This window comes from Corvus kubaryi, unplaced genomic scaffold (genome assembly GCF_017639235.1).
Source record: "Corvus kubaryi isolate FWS band 111438036 unplaced genomic scaffold, C.kubaryi_AGA036_p1.0 76, whole genome shotgun sequence".
NCBI classification, from domain to species: domain Eukaryota; kingdom Metazoa; phylum Chordata; class Aves; order Passeriformes; family Corvidae; genus Corvus; species Corvus kubaryi.
The window spans coordinates 301304-323878 of NW_024582063.1; the positions used below are offsets into that span (position 1 = coordinate 301304).

General features: G+C 38.2%; 1 protein-coding gene across 3 annotated transcripts in view; it reads right to left on the bottom strand.

Annotated features, from left to right (window-relative positions):
* Positions 1-22575, bottom strand: part of NVL (nuclear VCP like) — a 38739-nt gene that overhangs the window by 7903 nt on the left and 8261 nt on the right. For 2 of the 3 annotated variants that reach the window (XM_042051884.1, XM_042051883.1), the window contains 9 exons: positions 21000-21117; positions 20356-20500; positions 17415-17685; positions 14966-15184; positions 14302-14406; positions 13444-13506; positions 12131-12250; positions 11340-11439; positions 3368-3474 (listed from right to left, as the gene is read on the bottom strand). In XM_042051884.1, the coding sequence (XP_041907818.1) occupies positions 3368-3474; positions 11340-11439; positions 12131-12250; positions 13444-13506; positions 14302-14406; positions 14966-15184; positions 17415-17685; positions 20356-20500; positions 21000-21117 (1248 nt within the window). Of the gene's footprint in view, positions 1-3367; positions 3475-5270; positions 5463-11339; positions 11440-12130; positions 12251-13443; positions 13507-14301; positions 14407-14965; positions 15185-17414; positions 17686-20355; positions 20501-20999; positions 21118-22575 lie in introns of those variants that run through there. The other variant, XM_042051885.1, reaches the window with a different exon arrangement.

The window sequence follows — 22575 nt, forward strand, 5'->3', positions numbered from 1 at the left end:
CCACAGGGCATTGTGGCACCAGCACTGTTCCATATGTGGAATAATAATAATAGCTGGTTGCTTCAGCAGCTTTGTTTAGCTGCAGCTCCTCTAGTTTTACTGTGTGTTGAAATCAAACAGCTAAGCAATAGGCATGTCAGTTTACTCTTGACACCTTTAAGACTAAATTAATTATATATCTTTTATATTCTGGATATGAATTTTCAAACTTAGAAGTTTTCCATCTGGATTTCATAGAGGTTTACATATACTGTAGATTTTTGGACACTACTTTTCCACATTATTATTCCTTCCTCCACGAAGATCCCAGAAGTGGTTTCTTTTGTTATTATTTTTGCATCTCCAACAGCAAAAAATACTAAACTGCATTATAAATGGTATTTGAAACTAGCCAACAAAATTTCCAAACACTGTTAAGGTTGGAGATGCTCCCTGTTATCCTTAGACAACAGTAAAGTAGTATCACGATAGTGCAGAGATTCAAGATGTCTCTTGTATCAAACAGTGTCTGAGTTTTGACAGGAAAGAACACTTTTTTGATACAATAACGAATTTCTGCCAGAAACTCATTTGACAGAAATGAACAAATTCACATAATTATTTTCTGACTTCTTCAGAGGAACTAATATACTGCATATCTACAATATATTCAAGAGAAAAAATAAAATATATAGTAACTGGCAAGTTAAAACACTTCAATACTTAACAGGCAGTGGAACAGTCAAGGACTAGGCAGAGTAAGGAAACAATCTTGAATGAATGTTTAAATGTTAGAAAGGGAAAAAAAACATAGTAACATAACAAGTAACAAAAAAATAAAGGAGCAGCCTCATTTGAAAACATCCTGAAAGGAGAGACTTTAACCTGGAAACAAGGAAGCTTCATACTGTTTCATATGGGATATTTTAGTAATTCTTATAGGAAATTGCAAGCCAGAGAGATGCCTTCTCCACTACTACAAAATTTGAGGAGCAAATACACCGGGCATTTTTTGCTCTGCCTGCTCTGGTGCCAAGCTCTGAGCAGCAGAGGAGCTTGATGCAGCTTGCAGGAATGTCAGTCCAGTAGTAACAGAAACATGTGAAGACAGGATTCTCTTGCATAATGTGCATAATTGGGAATGACTGATTTGTACAAGTTAACTGAAATAAAAGTCTTTCACAACAAAGTTTCAGCCTACATTTAGGCTGTCTGTCTTCCTCCCCCAAGTCCCTTTTCTACCCCTCATGCTGCCTTTCTAAGCATCCATGTTTTCATTCAGCAGTGATTCTGTTTCCACATGCTGTGTGTGTATTCCTTGGAGATTTCTGGGAATGCATGCCATCATCCAGAAGCCACTCACATCTGCACCAAACATTTTGTTTTCTCTAGCCTTGAGCAGAGGTGTTCTCAAATTTTTCAAATTTCCTTACCTGGAATGCATGGGTGAAATCTGACAAAAATTAAAGTATTTCAATTAATTTAACACATTTTCCCCTCGTCTTACTCCATGTTCTTCTTTCAGGTAACTCCTACACATCTTTAAAGATTTAACTCCTCATTCACCACAAGGATTTGTAATCAAAAGTCAGACTAGTGTGAATTAAGCATGCATGAAAGCATCTTGCATTCCAAAATGCGTGATAAACGACATGATAACCAGTGACAGGATCCACAGAAACCAAGGTGATAAACACTGTGCAATGTATTCCTTCTGTCACAAGAAGGCCCATAAGCAGATCAGGCCACATCAAATATGACTTCTCAGCAGAAGACAAAAATACTCTGGCAATGGGATAATAACAGGGTTACCACATCCCATTGCCACGCCTCTTGATGTTATCCCAACAGGAAGATAGGACTGTAGGCACAAAGATTCCCAGGAGAAGGGAGCAAAGACACTTTTCAGCCACCTCACCCAAGATTTATGGCAGTAAACCCAATTCTGAACTTGATTCTTGACGGGAAACTGAAAACAGCTCTCCCTAACAACCAGCTGGTCACTGCCAAACAAGAGGAAGTCAAAAGATGAAGTGAGAACTTAATTCTCACTTATTCTCAGTGCTTCCCACGAGGGATCCTGCCCCTGCCAGGTGGGTTTGTGTATCTTGGTGACTACATGTAGCTGTGAGAGTGTGAGCAAGGGAAGCTTGTGAGAGTGAGCGAAATCAGCTCTGTTTAATACCACCTTTTCCTCCAGTGAAGGGAGCAAAGCATCAAGTTCTGCTGTACTATTCTCCTACACCCCTAATAACCTTTGAAAATAAATTTGGTAAAACAAACATCATGATTCCTTACAGTGTGTTTGAAAAATGATTCAAGGATGTTACACTCAATTTCTCTCAACATCTCATGAAAAGCAATCATCTTTAAGAACAGGGTTATAAAAATAATTAACGGAAGTATTTCTGTAAAACTTAAAAACAACAAACTGGTCTAGTGCAAATAGCAAATGGAGGAACACTTAATATATTTTCATCCATGAAGTAATGCAGAGAACAAACGAAGGAAAGTCTAAAATCCTGAATTTGTAATGAGAATTCACTCTCTGAACATCCATTTTGGCATGAAAGAACAGGCTTGAACAAGTTCCCACTTTCTGAATTCTGAATCAACTATGGCCTATACACCACAACTTTAAGGTTACACAAGTGTGGATTATCTTTTATTACAAATACACTAAGTAATTTTTCTCCTTTGCAGCAAAAAACCCCGATCTGATAGAACACCTGCTCTTAACACTCAGTGTTGATCTACTAGAAAAAAGCAGAAAATATCCAAGTAATTCATAGTGCTCTGTATGTTCATTTTTAAGGCCTTGACTGCTGCTGTGCCATACTTGGAGAAATACTCACACAGAATTCTATAGTCCAAGTCTCTGAGTGGCAGATTGTGCTGATAACTGTGGGGAGGACCCATGAAAGCACAGATTTCACATTTTCACATTTACTTTAACCTACAACCTCTATCATCACAAGCTTCCTTTAATCCTAAAGCCAATTACATGTCACAATTACTGTTAAGCAAATACAGATGGAGCTTGTGAATCATTCTGGTGAATGTCTGGAGCCTCCCAAAAAAAGCTTACAAAACACTTCTAGGCCCATTACTCACACAGATAGGAATCTTCTAATTAAATCTGTTCAAACTATGACTATAAAGGCAGCAACTTCTGTGTTTAACAGGTTTGCTTTAATCAAGATTCATCAGCCCCTTGCAATCTCAGAGCAAATTTAACAGCAGATGGGCTGAGGGATTATTTTTATGACCTCATGGAATACGTGAAAGTATTTAATGAGACAGGATCCTGCAATTCTTTGTAACATTTAATTTGTCTTACATCATTCCACCAAGCTTCAAGATTAAGGCTATATTTCCAAATACTCACTTTGGTGATGGTCTTTAAAATAGCAAGTCGATCTTCAGGTGGTGGCAAACCCACATAGAGGGTTTTATCCAGCCTACCAGGACGCAGGATAGCTGGGTCAATTATATCTTAGGGAGAGGAAAAATAGAAAAGAATTAACACAGAAATGAGATGCACCCTTAGGAAAGTCTCCACATGAGAAGGAATATATGCATATTTGTACCAAGACTCCAAGAAGCATTTGTGCCGTGACGTGAAGCTCTGAGCATTAAAGTAGCTGACTGAAAAAGTTTCATTTTTTGAATTTTGTCTCTACCACCCAGGACAGTTCAGCCACATCTGCTCAATGATGGCTCATAAATACCAGTTTCATTTCTTCACAGATGAAGACAACCATGTATCTGGCAATACAGAATTAGAACATTTTTGCTGAGGAATTCCACATCAATTATTAGCAGTTTGTTCTACTGGGAGGAACTCTACCCAATGGGACAGTGATAAGTCAAGCATAACAAGTACACAGGGCCAATCACAACCACCCATATGCAAACTTAATTTTATTGGTCATTTGCATTTCTACTACATAATAGTAATCTGAATGGTAAAACAGGAAACCCATGAAAGTACTAAATATAGCTGCAAAGTACAGAATTTGTTTCCCAGGAAGAACTACAGACTCCAAATTTATGATGTGTGGAGAAGTAAGAAAGCAAAAATTATCACAAATGTTTCTAGAAAATCATTCAAAGCTTAAGTGTAACAGAAATGTGTAGCAGCCTTTTAGAACCACAGGCTTCACTACTATGTACACAAACTAAGTCAGGATATAAATGCTTTTGGTATAACAAGAGATACAGACAGGGCATGTAACTTGGAAAAGGCCTCAATTTCTGTCTGTGTTTCAGCACAAACTGTCTGCATGGTATTTCTCAATGCTTCTTGATGCCCTATTTCCCCATCTACCAAAAACCAATAATGGTATTAACTGCTCTATTTCACTGAGGAATTCTATTGACTCGCCATCCCTGGAGGTACCAAAAAGATGTGTAGATGGGGCACTTGGGGACACGGTTTAGTGGTGGACTTGGCGGTGCTGAGTTAACAGGTGGACTCCATGATCTTTGAGGTCTTTTCCAACCTAAATGATTCTATGGCTCTATGATATCCTACATGCCACAGCAACATGAGCGGCAAAGTCACAAAAGCACTCACAGAAGATATAAAGAAATCTATACTTTTACTGTAACAGACTATTTTCAAGTATATAAATTCTATGGATGTGTGAGGTAACTGCTGCAAGAACCTTTCCCAGAAGTGGCAGTTGACAGCTCCATCTAAGTCTAAAGCTGGAAATGATCAAGGCCTCCCAATGAGGCTGCTGACAGCCTGCATTGGCTCTGCCCTGCTGACAAAAGGGAGCTAACAGACAAACTGCAGCTGTGTACATTAAAGTGAAATGTGGGAAAAGTGAAGCTGCTAATCTTTACTGTATAGATGTTTTAAAGAAAACAGACACCATCCACGCCCTAAAACAGCAGCAGGGAAGTAAAGCTGTCCCTTTTTTGCAAATGAAAAAAGTTTGCTCAATTCTGTCAAGACTTGAACTACCTGATCCTACCACAATATGGTCTTGATCCACTTTTTAAAGATACTCATACTTTTGTTCCAGTTGCTCTCCCACTTACGCTTAAAGAACAACTCCATTATCTTTTCCTTGGACAAAAGCATTTTTTTCCCCTAAGATACAGCAGTCAGGGGCAGAAGCATTTATGGAAGCAAAAATCAGCTACTGCGACTGTGATGAGAATGGTGAGGGGGGAAAAAGAAGTAATGACTGGTTGTATTAATTTAATCCAGGCCAGATGAAACAAGGGTTAAACAGAATCCCTGCCATGGCAGGCACAGACAAAAACATGTTACTTACACATCTGTGCATCGTTCCAGATGACACTTTCCCTTGCTTTTGACACAAGTGCACTTTCCTGTTCCTGTGTTTCTTGTCACATTATTAATAGGAGATGACAAAGTTCACTCAAAGGATCAATTACAAATACCAAAACAAATCCTCTCAATAGGGACTGCATTACAACACCAGGCACTTGCTGATTTCTTCATTCTAACATTCCAAAAATAAAATATTAAATAATATTTTAAAATATTAAGCTAGCTATGGAAAATACTGTTTCCATTTTGCATGCTGAGAACATGGTATTTGCTATTTGTCCAACAATGTGAAGTCAGTGATGTGGTCTGAAGTTGCATTCATCTTTTTGTATGGAAATGATCACACTGCCTGCATTCAAAGAGTTACCACAACTGACAGAACTTGATAAGCTGCAGTAATGGTGGTTTACAGCAACAAGACCACACCAAAGTTTAAAACAGAGATCTACACTCCCCATCTCCTTATGAATCAACTAATTTCATTCTTCTGGTTCAGACCTGGGCCTGAAGTTCTTGAAAACTCAAGTCACATAATGCAGAAAATTAGTATTTACTCATTGGGCAAACGCACTCATTAGATGCGCCTCATATCCATTCAAAAGAACTGAATAATGTCCCCCTTTAAGGAATTTCAAAACATTCCACCCTGATAAATCATAACACTCTCTCCATATCTATTACCTTAAAAGTTATCTAAACAGAAAAAAGTCAACTCATTTCAGATACATTTAACATTTTAATGAAATTAAGGTAGTTATCGCAGATACCCCTTTCAAAGCCTATTATTATCCCTTAAGTTGGAAAGGAAGTGAAGCATGGAAATGTGGTAAAACACAGCACTTCTTTTCCAAGCAGTTGTCTCACAGAGAGAATATACTCCTATTAGGAGAAATGTCTAGTTAATAATTTTCTGCCTTTCTGAGGTGGTCAGTGGTGTTGACTGTCATTAGAAGACAGCAGTATCATCTTCCAAATAATTTGACAAAATTACATAAGAAGATATTTAGAGTACATCTATTCCTTGTTTTGTTTTTAATAGTTAAAACAGGCACTAACCTCTAGAGAATTATGTCACATTACAGTTTGCTACACTGCTCTTCAAACTATTGCAAAATTTGACAGAATCATTACATTCTATTGAAAGTATCTGTGCATGAATTCCCTAAACAGGGACATTCTGTTTTTCTAAATAGAATCTGTTAATCCCACATTCATTTCTAGCTGATTATTCATTTCTTATCTCAACTGTACAGGAGCCAACCACATTTAGAGAAATTCAGTGCATACCAGCAGTGACAGCTGTTGTGTGAGTCCATCAAACTTCTCTTATACTCTCACTACAGCTTTCAAAAATATATTCGAAGTACACAAGATCTAGACCCTCCCATTTGTGATGTTCTGAAATGCAGGCCCAGAAGCCCTAAAAGGTTTTCTGAGACTCCAAGCGAACGCTGCAGTTAACAACTGAAGTTATTGTGAAAGATACACAACACTCAAGGGCTGCTGAAATGCACAAATATAATTTGTGTGAATTAGAACTATTATGAAAGAAATTGTTCCATGCCTCACGTATTAAGTGCTTTTCTTAGATGTTATCTTGCCTTTAATTCAGCAACATGTATAAACAGGTAAAAACATAAACAATGCCCAAACCCAAACTTTAACTATTGTTAAAGACTGGTGATTATTTTTTTTATTGTGTTTCAAAACATGTGGTTCACATGAATAGCTCTGAAAAAATTAAAATAAACTTGCTAACAAAAAATAGAACTCACTGGAACTAGGATCATGCTCAAAGGTAACAGTAGAAGGGGAATTGTGCAAGAATTAATTTCAGAAAGCTAAAGAGAGAGGCCATGAATAAAAGCAAGACATCATCACAATTTATGTCAAGTTTAAAATCTTGACTGTTTCCTCATGTTACATACATAGTTAGTTCCCTAGATCCCAGGGGAAATGCTGCTGATGCCTTGGTAGCATTTCTCTAAGGAGTTTATAAATGCTCAAAGCTTAGGGAAGTAAGAGAAGAGTACAAAGCAGCAGTATCCCATCCCAAAATTCAAACTGGTAACCAGAAAATTGTGGGAAATTATAGATTTTTTTTAACAGTAGTGTTTGGCAGTTGTGTAGTATTTAGTCTTGGATTTGGGGAAGGAAGTAGACTGGAAAAGAATATAATTATTCTGACCCATTAAAGGTCTAACAAGACATGACATTTCTGCCTCTATTTTTTCCCCCCTCTCTCTCTAATGATATTGAGTACTTTAAAAGTTTAATCATCTTCAGACAAAGTTTGACATTGATTCTGCATTTAGGTGGAAAGAGATTGAGTTTGGAATACAGCATCCCTGCTAATTTAGAAGGAGTCAAGAAATATCTACAGGGGACTTTCAAAGTCACTGAGTAAGTGCAAAAACCACTCAAATATCCTGCTTTTTAGGGCACATCAAAGGCTTATTTCAGCACTGCCAGAATAAGAATTACCACTTGCAGATTGTATTTGATAAACAAAGGAACCAATCTATTGTGCCTGTCCTTTTGGCAAAATAGGAATTAAAACCTTCCAAGTGTTTAAAGGCCATATAAACGAGAATTTGGCAGTCTTTAGCCATGGGGTATAAACCACCACCATTTCACAGTAACACCTTGTCCTGGGTGCCAACACCTCACTGGAACAACTGTGCCAGGAACGTACCTTGATGCCAAAAGTGGTTGAGCCATTGCTAGCCTAACTGCAACTACTCCTAAATAATAACAATAACAATAACAATAATAGCAATAACAGTAACAACAACAACAACAGTAATAATAACTTATGAGAGAAGACTTTTCCTATTGCATAATGATTTCAGACTACAATGCTGACAACAAGCACTGACAGTCATGAACAGTACCAGCAACCAACTATCAAAGCTACCATGCATACAGTCACTCTAAAAAAAGAAGCATCTTGAAAAGCCATTTTCTCTCCCAATAAATTCTACTAGCATGGGTTAAAAGCCATGGGATCTCACACTTGACAGTACTGGCCCAGTGGAAGACTGCAGGCAGTTCTGCTAGGACACATATATTATTCAGATTTACATTACACAACCCCCCACCCCAGCAGCACCCTCTATTCACCACGACAACGACAGAAAAATCTTTCTTACAAAGATTAAAGACCTTCTCAGGCACCACAGCTTTAACTGTTTGTGGGAATCACTTCAACATAGTAGCCAGTATAAGCTATGCTTGTCCTACAGGTCTCTGCCTGGGCTTTGCATTCTTAAGGTGGTTAAGAGTGCTTTACTAGCACAGACTTCCCTGCTCTCTACCTGCAATGTGCTCCTATTAGGTACCCAGACCACACCAGCAAAACTTCATGTGGTGAACACTGCCTCCTCCCAGGCCCCATGAACAGTGAACAAACAACAGGAGAGAAAAATCAGCTTCCCTAACTTAACCACAACTTCAGTAGAAACTGTTCTGATGAAAGCTGCATCAGCTGGAAACTTTATTTCCTCATACTGACAAATGCAGATATCACAGGAAAAAATCATGGTCTAAACCTATCCAAAATGTTATTCATACACACAGCTGATGTCCATCCTATCCAAACTGCCTCTTTCTGCAGAAGCTGGATGTGCCAAGCTTGGCCATTCAGAAAAAAAATCATTTTATTAATACTGGCAAAACAACTCCTTGAATCTTTATCAAGATAAAATCATCAAATTAAAGGATATTAATTCATTTACAAATTCAGTAAACAGAAATTAACTGTAATTGTTATCCCTGCCTTTGCATTTTCTTTGCATTTGGCATTTTTACCTCAAATCCACTTTTTTCACCAATGTCACTGACTAATAATACACTGTTGATTTCATGCCTCATACATTTCCCAGCTGCCCTCAAAACTATTCCCATATGGTCACACAGTACACCTGCCACTGCAGCTGAACAAGGCAGCAGTGACATTTTAAAACTGAAGGAAAAAAAAAAAAGAAAAAAAGATCCCCAAACCATTCCAGAGGTACTTTCTAACCACATAATGGTAAAAATGCACCCAGTGTAAGGCTTATAGAGAGGGGAATTAACAATTGAACAGGTGTCTATTTCACATATGCATGAAAATCAGACCCGTAAGCAAGCACTGAATCAGTGTAAAACTAAATCAGGGAATTAGGACAAACCTGCTACATGTAAGTATTTATATTTTGAAATTAACATCTGAGCAATATTTACCCTAAACTGGCCCTGGTAAAGCTGCTGGAGTGCTTGCACTCAGCTGCCTCCACAAGAGGAATCCTTAGCTCAGAACAGTGACACAGAGCAGCCCAAAAAGGATTGGCCCTGTGCCCAACAGGCTGAGGAGGCACTGCAGGAAGTACAGCTGGATGTGTCCTCCGCTTCAGAAGCGCCGGAATTCCCAGCCCAAGCTCCAGTCAGAGATAATGACAAGTCAGTAATTAGATACAAAGCCCTTGAGAAACACTTCCAAATAAGGCTGCTTGATACAAATGCTTGGAATAGCACAACTAATTTAGGAAGAGATCTCTTTCCTAAGGCAACTTGATGACACTCCCACCAATACTCTTGGTACATCCCACTGCATCTACATGTAGTATAACCCTATTCTCTATCCTGCATTGCATTAGATAGCTCAGGCCAGCAAGCTCATGCCAGGAAAACCTACCACTTTAAGTCAAAGAATCTGTACAAGCAGATACAGATTTAAGCCCCTACGGCTCATACTTCATCATGTGGAAGGCCCGAGAGTCTGTCATGATGCAAAGAATTCAAGACATAGGAAGATCTTCCTCAAAATCTTTGAAGCTTTTGACCATTGGAAAAAAAACCCCACAGCTCACAGTTGCCTATTATAGACTATTTCAAACCAAATTTTTCTTAATTTATAGAGCACAAGAAATATCAAGTATTTTAACTTTCTCATCTTCCAAATTATATCCAGAACAGCTATGCTACTATTTTCTCTGTTAAGCCATTTCTCAGCAAAACTCTACATCTTGTCCTTACTTAATACATGCAGGTAAGAAATAACTGTGTCTCACTGTAAGTAGTAATTTGCCAAATTCTAGGTGCAAAGGATTTTTCTGAAATTCTGGTACCCACACCAGTATGGTTTTACAAGACAGACTTGTAACCCTGTGTTTCATTTCAGTTACAATATTCAAAAAATCCTCATAACCAAGGAAGGGCAACATCTTTATGCATGTTTCTTTGTTAACTGACAACAAATTCCTTTACTTACAACCCACAGCTTTTAAATGGAATTCACATTCAGGAAAAGACAAGTTTCTTGCTATGAATAAAACACAGGACTTCTCCATAATACAAAACAAAACAAAAAAAAAAAAAAAAGAGGCAGAAAATTGCTCATAAAACACATGATATTTGTAAAGCAGACATCAGTGTTTAGGTTATTAACTGAGAAGATGCTGCTGAAATTGCAAGAGCTACCAAAAACTGAAGAGCCAGCAAGGGAGCAAGGACAGCTGTCCATATCCAAGCCAGACAGAATATGAGGGAACAGGAGAGTAACTGATCCAAACAGAGTCTAGTTCAGAACATGAAACCCAGGAAGCAAAAGATAAGAAAAATGATTTTCAAATGGAAAAATGATTTAATACGAGACAGATGTCTTAAGGAAAAAAAAAATACATCTATAAAGCAGAAAACTGTAAGGCTGCTTTGGATAGAAAATCAATTTAAGTAGTAAAAAAAATTTTAAAAGTACATTTTAGGTCTCTTTTCTGCTTTTACATTGCAAGGACATAATCCACAGCAGTCAAAGGTCTTTCAAAGCATTTTAACAGCAATGGTACCAGGTGCTAAGTAAGACACATTTTAAAGAGATTGCTTTATCTCACAGTGCCGCATGAACAGGGAACAGACTAACTCATCAGAAAAGCTTTGGATTTGAGGAGACACTGTAATTTTAAGTACAGAACAGGCTTAGTTACAGAATTCAAATATTTAAGAACACATGATTTCATTAGAATAGAACCAAGGACGTCTGATTTCTTGTTTATGACTTTTGGGTGCTTACCTGGCCTGTTAGTGGCAGCCATAATGAAAACCTGCTGCCGATTCTCCAGCCCATCCATCTCTGTCAGGAGCTGGTTCACTACCCGCACACTGGCTCCTGACTTTGGAAGGAGAAATTTGTCAACAAAATCGAGGAAACAGTGGAAATGTGACTATTTCAAGGTAAAAGAAACAAAAGATCTACTAAGTCCCTGCACTGAAACATTACTCAAAGAAAAAGGTTCTTTTTCACACTTTCAATGTAGCTGCATTGTGGATTCCTTCTATATTCTTAGCGTGTCTCCATCCCAAATTTATGCCATCTTCACACTTGCCACATATTTTAACATGTGGCAAACCTTTTCTTTCCCATCAAAACTAAAGGACTCACTTACAGGATTACATATAAATATTTGTACTAGTCATTCTGATATGTACCTCAACAAGAAGCCACAAAATTTCTCAATACTTAGTTTTTTGAGAAAAAAGAGTTCTTAAATACTGACACCTCTGGAATAACATTTTAACCAGGTGAACTACTAAGACATAAATGTTAATTCCATAGTAGCAACATCCTGCAACCAAACTCAATAGCTTAACCTGAATTTCTCTGGATATTTTTTCTGTGTATGCATACTAAAAAAAGTATTAAGCTTTGTAAAACTTGACCAACACTTTTTCCCTCAAATGACAGAAAGCCTAGTGGACTGCTTTTCTTGGGAGATACCCTTCTGGGCACTTCTGTCGCCAGCAATGTCACAAAAGCTGTAACTGAGAGTATTTATTTGTGGAGATATTTGAAGGCAGACTCACTTCACGGTCAGACCTCCGAGGGCACAAAGCATCAACTTCATCAAAGAATATAACACAGGGGGCTGAATTCCTGGCACGCTGGAATACCTGACGGACAGCACGTTCACTTTCACCAACATACTAAAAAAAGAAGAGAAACGACATTGAAATGACGTAAGACATGAAGATTTTGCTTGGGAAAAAAAATCCATAGTTTTAAACACTATTCAAGGTACTTTGCAAAGGAGAAATACAACCTACTAATCTTTTATTACTGTTTATTTCTGATAACAGTTGCTTATCTCTGTTTTCTTACTGAACATGATTTATGTAGGAACTAATTGTCACTAGCTGACTTTCAACAATTTGTAGTAGATTCAGAGTTCAACAGAATTCCTTTTTTCTGGGCAGTAAATCTAACTTGCCATCATTCTGGTGATGAGAATTAACAAATACAGTCTTAATTAAGGACCCTGTTTTTCAGCTGCTCATAAACAAACCCAGTGAGCAATGTGAACACAATGAACATCTGAAGTTCATAGAGTTGTTGCCTGAAGATAGGGCCTTGGTGGTAGGGAACTCAAAAGTCAGCCAGAATTTCACTTTGAATGTTGAACTGTAAGAACAGGGGCTGTGAAGCTGTAAATGCAAACACTTAATTTTTTCCAAACAAACATGTTTTGATGCAATTTATATGTTAACACAGTCTCTGAACCACAGCCAACTATTTTCTCTGTATTCCACAAGGAAGTCGGGCTTCTCATTAACTTAAGTGTTGTATTTCCTGCCTGTATCAGTACTTGAAGCAGACATATAAAAATGTTTGGGAAGAGATCAATCAAATCCAGTATGCTGCTTTCAGCTTCCACATTACTGATAAGCAGAAAACTGCCACGGCCTTCCCAGATGGGAGCTACAGCCACCTTGCTCAGTTCAACACATTCTCTTGACTCTAAAAGGGACTGAAGTTACATCACAGCACTTGTAAGTCCAGTGCTTCAAAAATTTGAACTACAGCACTTTCATCTGTTGACATTTAAAATCTCCATGCTATAGAAAAGCAGTGATGTATGTAGCTGGTCATTTAAAAACTCTACTTCAAGTCAAGAAGGCTCCACCTGCCAGGTAATTTAAACTAAGATAAATATTTAAGCTACACAAGGGACTTTGCTCTTTTCACATGAACAACTTCACTGCTAAAAACTTTAAGGAGAAGTTAAATAAGGCAACTTCAGTCACACCAGTATCAGCTGTATAATTATCAGGAATTTTGCTTGCCCCACATTTTGGACAAGAATTCCATAAATAACATAAGCCCCATGATTAGCACATACCATATTTAGCAGCTCAGGACCTTTCACAGATATGAAGTTCAGTCCAGACTCGTTTGCCACAGCCTGTGAAAAACTTAAAGTCAGCTATATATAGATATATATATAAAACACACATTTATCATGTCTTCTTTGCTTCTGTCCATGGAGTGATAAACAAATATAAGGGAAGGAACATAGTTATCAACTGTTTGCAAAATATAGAAAACAGTACAAAGTATAATTACATGCAATTAAGAGTGGGAGGGGAGCAGCAAGTTTAGCAATGTATTCTCTCTCTCTCTCTGATGAGGCAGTTCCAGATTCACACTTCACCCCCCACACCAGAAGAAGAATGCCCAATAACTATGGGAGTTAAAGAGACATTCAACTCCATAAGAGCACCTGAAGACACAAATGAGAAACAACCTGAAATTTGCACGATCATCTGTATTTACATGGAGAGGCTGTAAGAACTGAAATGCTCAAAAGGAGAATAGAAGTAGTTTCAATAAGATAAATATAAAAAATAAAATCACATATACATAATAGAGTGTAAAGTATATACCCCCAAATATATAATTACTGTGAAATATTCCATAAAAGTGGGTATCCAATAGAGTTTCTTCTCATCTTTGCTACTTTTTCCTTAACTAACTTCATTCCTTCAAGTTTTGCAGGAATTCCCTCTCAATTCAAGCAAAGTTGTAACTTTATGCAAATAAATCAAATAACTTTAGCACAAAGGCCTAAATTTAATTTTCTGATGAGATGTGGTGCAAAAGCCCAACTTCTGTCACTATCATCCAGACTCATCCTACAAAAACATCCACTTCAAGAAGATTATCCAGTGTTTTTAATGATGTTTAGAAAATGCATTACCTTAGCTAACAGCGTTTTGCCACACCCTGGAGGCCCTGCAAGCAGGACACCAGCTGGAGTAGTCAGGCCCAGAGATTTAAACTGCTCTGGGTTTCGCACAGGTGCCTAAAAAGAAATTATCATCATTATCTCTGGCATAAAGAAAACATGAAACTTTTCGTTTTAGTTACAGCTGGATGAAAAATCATTCATGGGAAGTTCTTTATTCCAATTTTTATAGGCTAAAAGAATAATGATTCGATAAACATCTTAATATCTAGCACTGCTAATTACCCCTAAATGGGAGAAATTCAGAGGCAAAGATTTTATTTACCAAAGTTAAGTTTCTCTCTGACTGGCAGCAAGACTGCTAAGCTTCCAGCTAAGTAGTCCCCAGTTCTTTGTGTGGCAGTTGCACAACCAAGGTTATTGGTACAAACCTTTTAGAATACTTAAAGGTTAAGCAATACAAACACACTGAAAGCATGAATACAAAACACAAAATGTTAAATACAAACACCAGACTTGAAACAAATTCTGAAGTGAATTATAGAAGCTTGACTGTTTTAAATAAAGATATTGCAAAATACCACTATACCTTAAATAAATATTGAAAACAAACCTTGTTTTATTTTCTGCGCAGGGGGGAGTGCAACAGATCTTTGGAAGTAAGGTTAAGACATACCAATATTGCCATAGTCAGCTCCTCCCGAACATCCTCCAGGGCTCCGATGTCTGCCCATGTCACATCAGGAATTGTGACAAAGCCTTCTCTCTTGGCAGAGGGTTGCACTGATGACAGTGCAACAATAAAATCATTCATCTCAATGCACAGCTTCTGCAGCTGTTCCTCAGGCAAGGGGTCTTGCTCCTTCAGCAAATCCAAAAGTCTCTGCAATTCATCCTTAAGGTACATGGAAAGGGAGAGAAAAAGATTGTACAACTGGGTTAGACTTCTAGAACCATTTTAAGGGCTTTTTCAAAGCCATAGTTCAACTATCAATCACATTATTATGTACAATACACATAAAATATGTAAACCACTATTAATGATAAAAACATTCCAGGGAAGCTCTGTGTACATTTACAGGTTTGAAAGCACTGAGCTGAGCCTAAAATTTTGATTTAGATGCTACAGAAACTGAGCTAGCACATGTATTTTGCCTTCCAGTTCTTCCTACTGCTTCTCCCACATTTACTAGGAGAAAGCTATTTCCATGCTGAAATTTCAAAAATATGTATTATTCATATGTATTAATTCTGCTTTTAACAAGAAACTGCTTTCAAGAGAAAGTGAAAAACTGCTGGACAGCACAATGCCAACAATTTGCAGAATATTCAGTTCCATATAAACTGTTAAAACTCTTAACACACTTCTAGAACATCCACTTTTATTTAACACCATCTGATTTCAAGACAACTCATTTCTTCAGCTTGATTAGGCCTGGTTCTGCAACCAGGCCCTGATAAAGTTTGGGCCAACAGAATAGAGATGCAGGGTAATGCTTTTCTACACTGCCCCATGTTGCAGACCACAGTGACCCAGAGAGGTACATTCCAATTTCTCCAATCAGTTCCATATTGGGGAAACTACCTGAGAAAATATTTCATCAAAGAACTTTACATCTTCACAACACAAATGCATCCCCATTCTAATACAGAAAGGCATTATCAAAACAAACTGGTACTGCACTGCTAGTAAAACTGTATCAGGATTTTCATCATAAGATAGAGGGAGAAAAAATAAATGTAAAAACTGTGTTAAGTTTCAACATTTTTCCTGTAGGAGTATAAAGAAAAAGTATCACTTCCTGTCAATTTCAGCTAGGATAGCTCTACAACTGACCACAAAGAAATACAAGTGCTTAGAACGCCTGATACTCCTTTTAAGCCCTCCCTCCTGTTCTTAACAGAGCCATTGAGAGAAACTCTGAAATAGCCAAGACCACTGGGTGTGTTTACTCCAATTGTGTGAATGATTTTTAAAGGTTTTGTATGTTTATTTTTCCATTATAAACATAATACAAGGGTTTTAATGACAATACCCTGTATTAGACTATGTCAACCTCCTGCCAGCTATCAAAACATGGCTTTGTTAGGATTAGACTTCCTCATTCTCAGTGACCCCTTTGATCATGGTGACATTGATAAAAGCTGCAACTACCTGCCCCTCCCCACTTTCTTTTGGCTACAGCAGGCCCCAGGAAGCACTGGGAGGTATAAGCACTAAGCTTATGTTACACTAATACAAAGGCTTACTACAGCTTTTTACACTGATTTCTGTCATCACAGCAACAGTGCTCTTTGACAGTCCCTCTAAAAACAGAATCTGAGCACAATGTGCGTTTAAGCCCACTTATCTCCAGACAAATCTTTAGGAGGCACACAATGAAGGCATATACAGACTCCAAATTTTGAGAAGTAGGACCAAGGACTTCTCTGTAAAGTTGTTCTGCTTCACCAATCCTCATGTTACTTAGGCCAAAGAATAATTCTGGGCACTTGAAATACTATTTTCTGCAACAGAATTCCAGTTGTGCTGCACATTAACAGCTCATCTCTTCCTCAAACCTGCTACAGGTACCAGACACCACACGTGATTTACCTCAATAATCACATAACTCGAAGGCAAACAAAGGCTGCATAAATACTTCTAGACTTTGGCTTACTGTAACTCTACCAGGCCAGGGAAGAGCTCCAGGCATCATAATAGATATTTTACTGAGGGCACAGCAAACAGCTTCTGCAAAATATTCAGTGCAAGTCTGATGCTTTTAAAATTCTGTTACAGTCAATACACTTCTGAAGAGAGATACAGCCACTCTTTTAAACTCTGCTCTGCTAGAAGACAAAACAACACAGCAGAAACAAAACAAAAAATCCCAGGGGAAAAATACACCTTGTATAAACATGAACATGATTTTTAGGAGGACTGGAGTTTGGAAGCCACTTTTCCCGACCCATTATAGGGTCATTAGGAGTTAAGCTCCTGCCTTAGAAGCTGATACTTGTAAAGCTAAATTTAATATTAGGTTGGCTGTGGATGTTTGGGAATTTATGAGCAATGACTTTCATAACTCTAAAATGGCTCAACTCTTCAGATGTTAAAAACACACACTTCAAGGAACACATACCTTAGGAGGAAGTTCTGGTTGTCTGGTGCCATCTTCCACCAGCATGTCTGTTCCTATCCCCATACTTCCTTCAGCTGTGCTCCCCCCAGAGTGCGTGTGTTTCCTCCTCTGCTCCTCAGATGTTATCAGGACCCTGTTGACTGTGCACATGGCTGCCTCTCGACACAGGGCCATCAGATCAGCCCCCACATAGCCCGGAGTCAGCCGTGCTAAATGACGGAATTCAAACGACTCTGGGAGCTTCAGTTTTCGACACAAAGTCTGGAGAATTCTGATCAAGCAGAGGAGAAAAAAAAGGAAAGATAAAGCTGGAGAAAAAGCTGTTACTTTTTTTTTCCCCCCAAATGAAAACAAACAGCATTTAATGTCTCTTTCAGTCGACATGAATTGAAGCAGTACAGTGGGAAGTTTTCACCCAGCTAGGAAGTAACCAACTCTGAAACCCACAGAACTGTGCTATAAACTTCCCGTCAGTTCTTAAACAAAAACCAACAGCCTCAAGCAGACATTGCAAATCAGTGGTTTTGCTGACCTAAGTTTTACAGATCCTTTCAACCTCAGTTTATATTCAAAACTGATGGGCTAGGACTCAGAGTGTACCACAGAGATGCACACGAGTTATCCATTGATACATTTAACCTTGTATTCCTAATACCTAAATCTGCATTGTCTGTTCCATGACACTTTTATTTATTTATTGAAGAACATCCACAACAAACTATTCTGCAAGAAGCAAATGAAATCAAACTGTGTGATGAGCTCTGGTTTAATCTTCAGTATCTTTCCCTGACCACTGCCAGTGGAATACAAGTGCAGGTATTTCCTGGGTCCCCAGTAAAACTTCCAGTAGGCAACATAGGGCTTCTGTTACCACCTCATGAGTTACCTTATCCTCATTCGAAGGTGAAGTTACACCTCCTTAGGCAGTTTCCTCACTAACATAAAACAGCTCTGTGTAACTGACAGTGAAGAGCTACACTTCACACTTCTTTTAATGGGAGCTTTTTCCGCTTTGTATCACAGCTGAAGCTTTCAAAATCTCATTCAGGGTCCACCAAAATTTCCTGCTGCTCTTCTAAGCCAAGGACAACCAAAAACTACATGACTTGTCAAAAGGAAAAAAAGCCAGCAAAAGCCAATGTCACACTGCATAAACACTGGCACTGAAGAACTCAGAGCAGTTGATCAAATCAACTTGTTGAAACAGCAAAATACCACCTCATTGGGAAAATATTTTAAAAAGGCAGCACAAACCAAAGAAGTCCAGATCAGTAATGTACTTCTAGTTCCAATAAAAACTAGTCCAAATTACTTCCAGATCAAGTAACTACAGAGAAGTTATGAAAAAACCAAGTGATGAAACTATTCATAACTCTAAAATTATATTTCATCTGTTTCCCTCCCTCACTAGCAAGTTGCATCATCTCTCCTTTCAATCATTTTAGGGATAATAGCTTGTTTCTCAAGATTTTTTCAACCTGTCTGACAAGAGCTGTATGTAATCAATGGAGTCGAAGTGTAAACAGTTCAGAACTACAAATGGCTCATTCTGAATTTGCAGAAGAAAACACCAGGTAAAGCAAGATCTCCAGGTGCACGTTCTCATCTCACTCCACCCCCTAAGGCTGCAGAACCACAACTAAGCAGTTCAAATCCTGCCTTCAGCAAGACTCACTTATCCTGTAAATCAGCACACTGGATGGACTTATAAGGTCTATATGACCCTTTAATTTTAAATAAAGGAATAAATCAACACCAACACGCCTTCCACAAAACAAAACAGAAAGCAGGGGAGGGAGTAATTTAAAAAAGAAAACAAAATCATCAGTCCCTGTAAGCCTACACCTTCAGGAACACAAATACAAACAAACAATAATGTGAATGTGTCTCCACTCTAACCTGTGAACAACCTCTACAGACCACAATGGCTCTGCTGTTCCTAACTCCTGTCCTTCAACAGTGTGCTATTTCTGGGAATCAGAGAATCACAACTCTCTTCAGTTAACTCTTTAGTTCTTCCTCTAATGATCTGCCTATCTTGCCCACAACCAAGAGGAACATAATTACTACAGTAAATCTGGAGGAAGAAGGGAGGGAAGGAAAAAAAAAAATGGAGGTATGGCCAAAAGGGGAAAAAAAACCCCAGGGTGGAATAATGGACAGAGTGCTGACAACACAAAATGAGCAATACTGCAAGCAGAAGTGTTTGTCTCTTCAAGTTACAAATATGATTATTTGAGCTAGAAGAAACTTATCCTTTCTTTCCTTTCCATAGCAAGATAAGCTACAAGTTTTTCAAACTTCCCTTCCTGTGGTTTTTGCTGTTGTGGAAATGAGTAGCAGTTCCTTTTTAATTAAAAAAGCAAAAAAGGATTTATTTCTTTTAACCTAATCTGACAGTCATAGATCTTTGGAGTAAAAAGGGAGAGTCACACAACACAGGATGACTGCAGCTCAGCTTAATGCCTGGACTGATGTATTTACAGGAGGAATGCAAGAGAAGAATCCAGGCCTGTTGCTTAAGGTACGTGCTTGAGTGAACTAACAAATGGGCTTTAGTTAATTAATGTTCCTAATTTAACAGTTACATAGGGAGCACCAAAGACAGAATGTTGACTTCCTGAACACAAGAAAAGATACATTTGATTCCATCATCTGTACTGTTAAGGCATTTCAAAAGCCATTAACATAATGCTAAAAGCAGATCTGCACACAAAAGAAAGGAAATCACTCCAAATGTAGACACAGCTACCAAGATAAATAGGTGCACACCTAATGTCTTCTGCAACTTTTCAGTGTGTGCTGACCCACTGAAAGTGTGTAGAGGTACAAACAGAACTAAACACAACAAAGTAATTTTCCTTAATTTGTATGTTAACTTACACATTATTTTCTTACTTATCAATGTATCAAAAAGGAAGTTTAACTTCACAACACATACTTCTCTCTTGCCCCTTCATCTGGGATCCCTAAACAAATTTCTCTGTCAAATCTCCCAGCTCTCCTCAGTGCAGGGTCCAGTGAGTCAGGTCTGTTTGTTGCTCCAATAACAAGGACCTGGGTAGTGGCAGCCACATTATTCAAGTCTAAAGGAAGGAAGGAAGGAAGGAAGGAAGGAAGGAAGTCAGTACTCATACTCATTGTTCCAACTTTGTTCCCATATCTGTGGCACTCTGTTTCTGCAGCACATGATAGCAGTCAGCAGAGATAAACTCATCAACAGTCAGACTGAACTGCTGTTCATCTCTATCTCTACTACCTAGAGCTTGCATTTTGCACAATCAAGCAAAAATGTTAAAATTAACAGATTAATTAATTATTAATTACATTTAACAGGTTCCCCCATTATTCTGTTGATACAACAGACAGGCTTATATAATGCTGTACAGACCACTGTGAAAATATTATAGTAACACCCCTTCAAACTTATGATCTTCCCACCACTCCCCAGGCAAACTGTGTCAAAATATGAAAAATTATTGCCACTATCTCCTCCAAAGTAAGCACAAATCACTACTGAAGGCAAGCAGACAGTGAGCCTGCTAATTAGAATTTGGTCTTAACACAGCTGCTCCTGAAACTCACCATCCATACAAGTCAGGAACTGAGCCACGATCCTCCGCTCCATGTCCTTCGACGCGACTTCTCTCTTTGGGGTGATGGCATCAATCTCGTCAATGAAAAGGACACACGGAGCACTGGACTAGGAACAAGAAAGATTCATAATTACAAAATTACACTGACTGAGTGTATTACAAGAAAGAAATTTTTCATGTTTTCTGATCTGTAACTACTACTGTCAATCTGCTGCACAGTCAAATCCTGGAACAATTCTGTTGTTCTTGCTGACAGTCTGGAGAGCCACCAGACTATGGAACTTCACTGAGCTGAAGCTATGGAATAATAAAGGCATGAGATTTAAAATGTTTCTACACACTGCCCAAAATTTAAATATACCTCTGTCTTGCTTTATGTTTTCCCAAAATATTCCATTGTGACTGCCTGCTGAAATCCATAAATGAAAATCACACAAGAAAGGTTTGGTTTGGTTTGTTGTTTGTTTTGTTAGTGACATTAGAGCTGTGGAATTTCAAGAGTAGTATTACTGACACACAGAATGAAACAAAAGGAGCAGTAGGTGGTCATGGAACTTCAAGACTACTACAGAGCCTGACCATGTTCAAAGAGTAAAAATGAGCAGTGAGAAACTCCCACAAGTGTTCTAAAATTCCATGAACTTTGTAAAAAGCCAACAATAATATAGATTAATAACTAGTGTAACTAATAGAATGATGCTTAGCTGACGTAAGGTTATTAATATTCCAACAAAGCACTAGTAGTGCGAAGGAATACTTAAGAAAAACACTGGAATCACGTTCCAAAAAAGTCCCAAGTAAAAAACCCGTGCTGAACATCCCCTGCACGGGGTGTTCCCAGGCACCAGCTGCGCCATCTCGTGGTCATTCCCTTTCCCACTGTAACAGAAGGGAAAAGGCCGTAAAAATTTCACAGCACCTGAATAACGAGGAATCGTTGTCTTTTCCCCCCCACAAAAGTTGCTGCAAAAACTAAGTGGAAAAACTACTAAAGGGAATGTGAGAGACTATAAGAAAGTCAAGAGATTTTATTTCAAACATATATTATGCAACAGATGTTATTTCTGTAACAGTAATTTAGAGCAACCTCCCCTCAATCACTACGCATACAAAAGATCTAATTTCTAGAAACTTTGCCATAACCTACGTAATTTTATCCTAAACAACTTCTTAACAAGGCTCTCTAAAAATTAAAATTTAGTATGAACTGGAAACATAACAAACAGCTTCACAATCAACCTTTTTGCCCTGTTCAGGATTCTTTTTTACAGGAACATACTTTACCCATATACAGTGGGGGAGAGTCAAAAAATGAAATAAAGTTGGAAAATCAGAACATTCTCAGAGGTCAGGAACAGAAAATTGACCTCATGAAATAAAATACTAGCCACATACTCAAAACCAGAAAAATCTGCATTTATTTAAATTAAAATTATCTCAACCTGTCTTGTTCTCTTTGCTTCCTACTACATCCAGAAGTCACATCAAAGCAAGACTTCAATGGCAACTTTTCTCCCACTCTTACCGTGTTTGTTCCAAATTTCTTGCTTTCTACCTAGACCCCC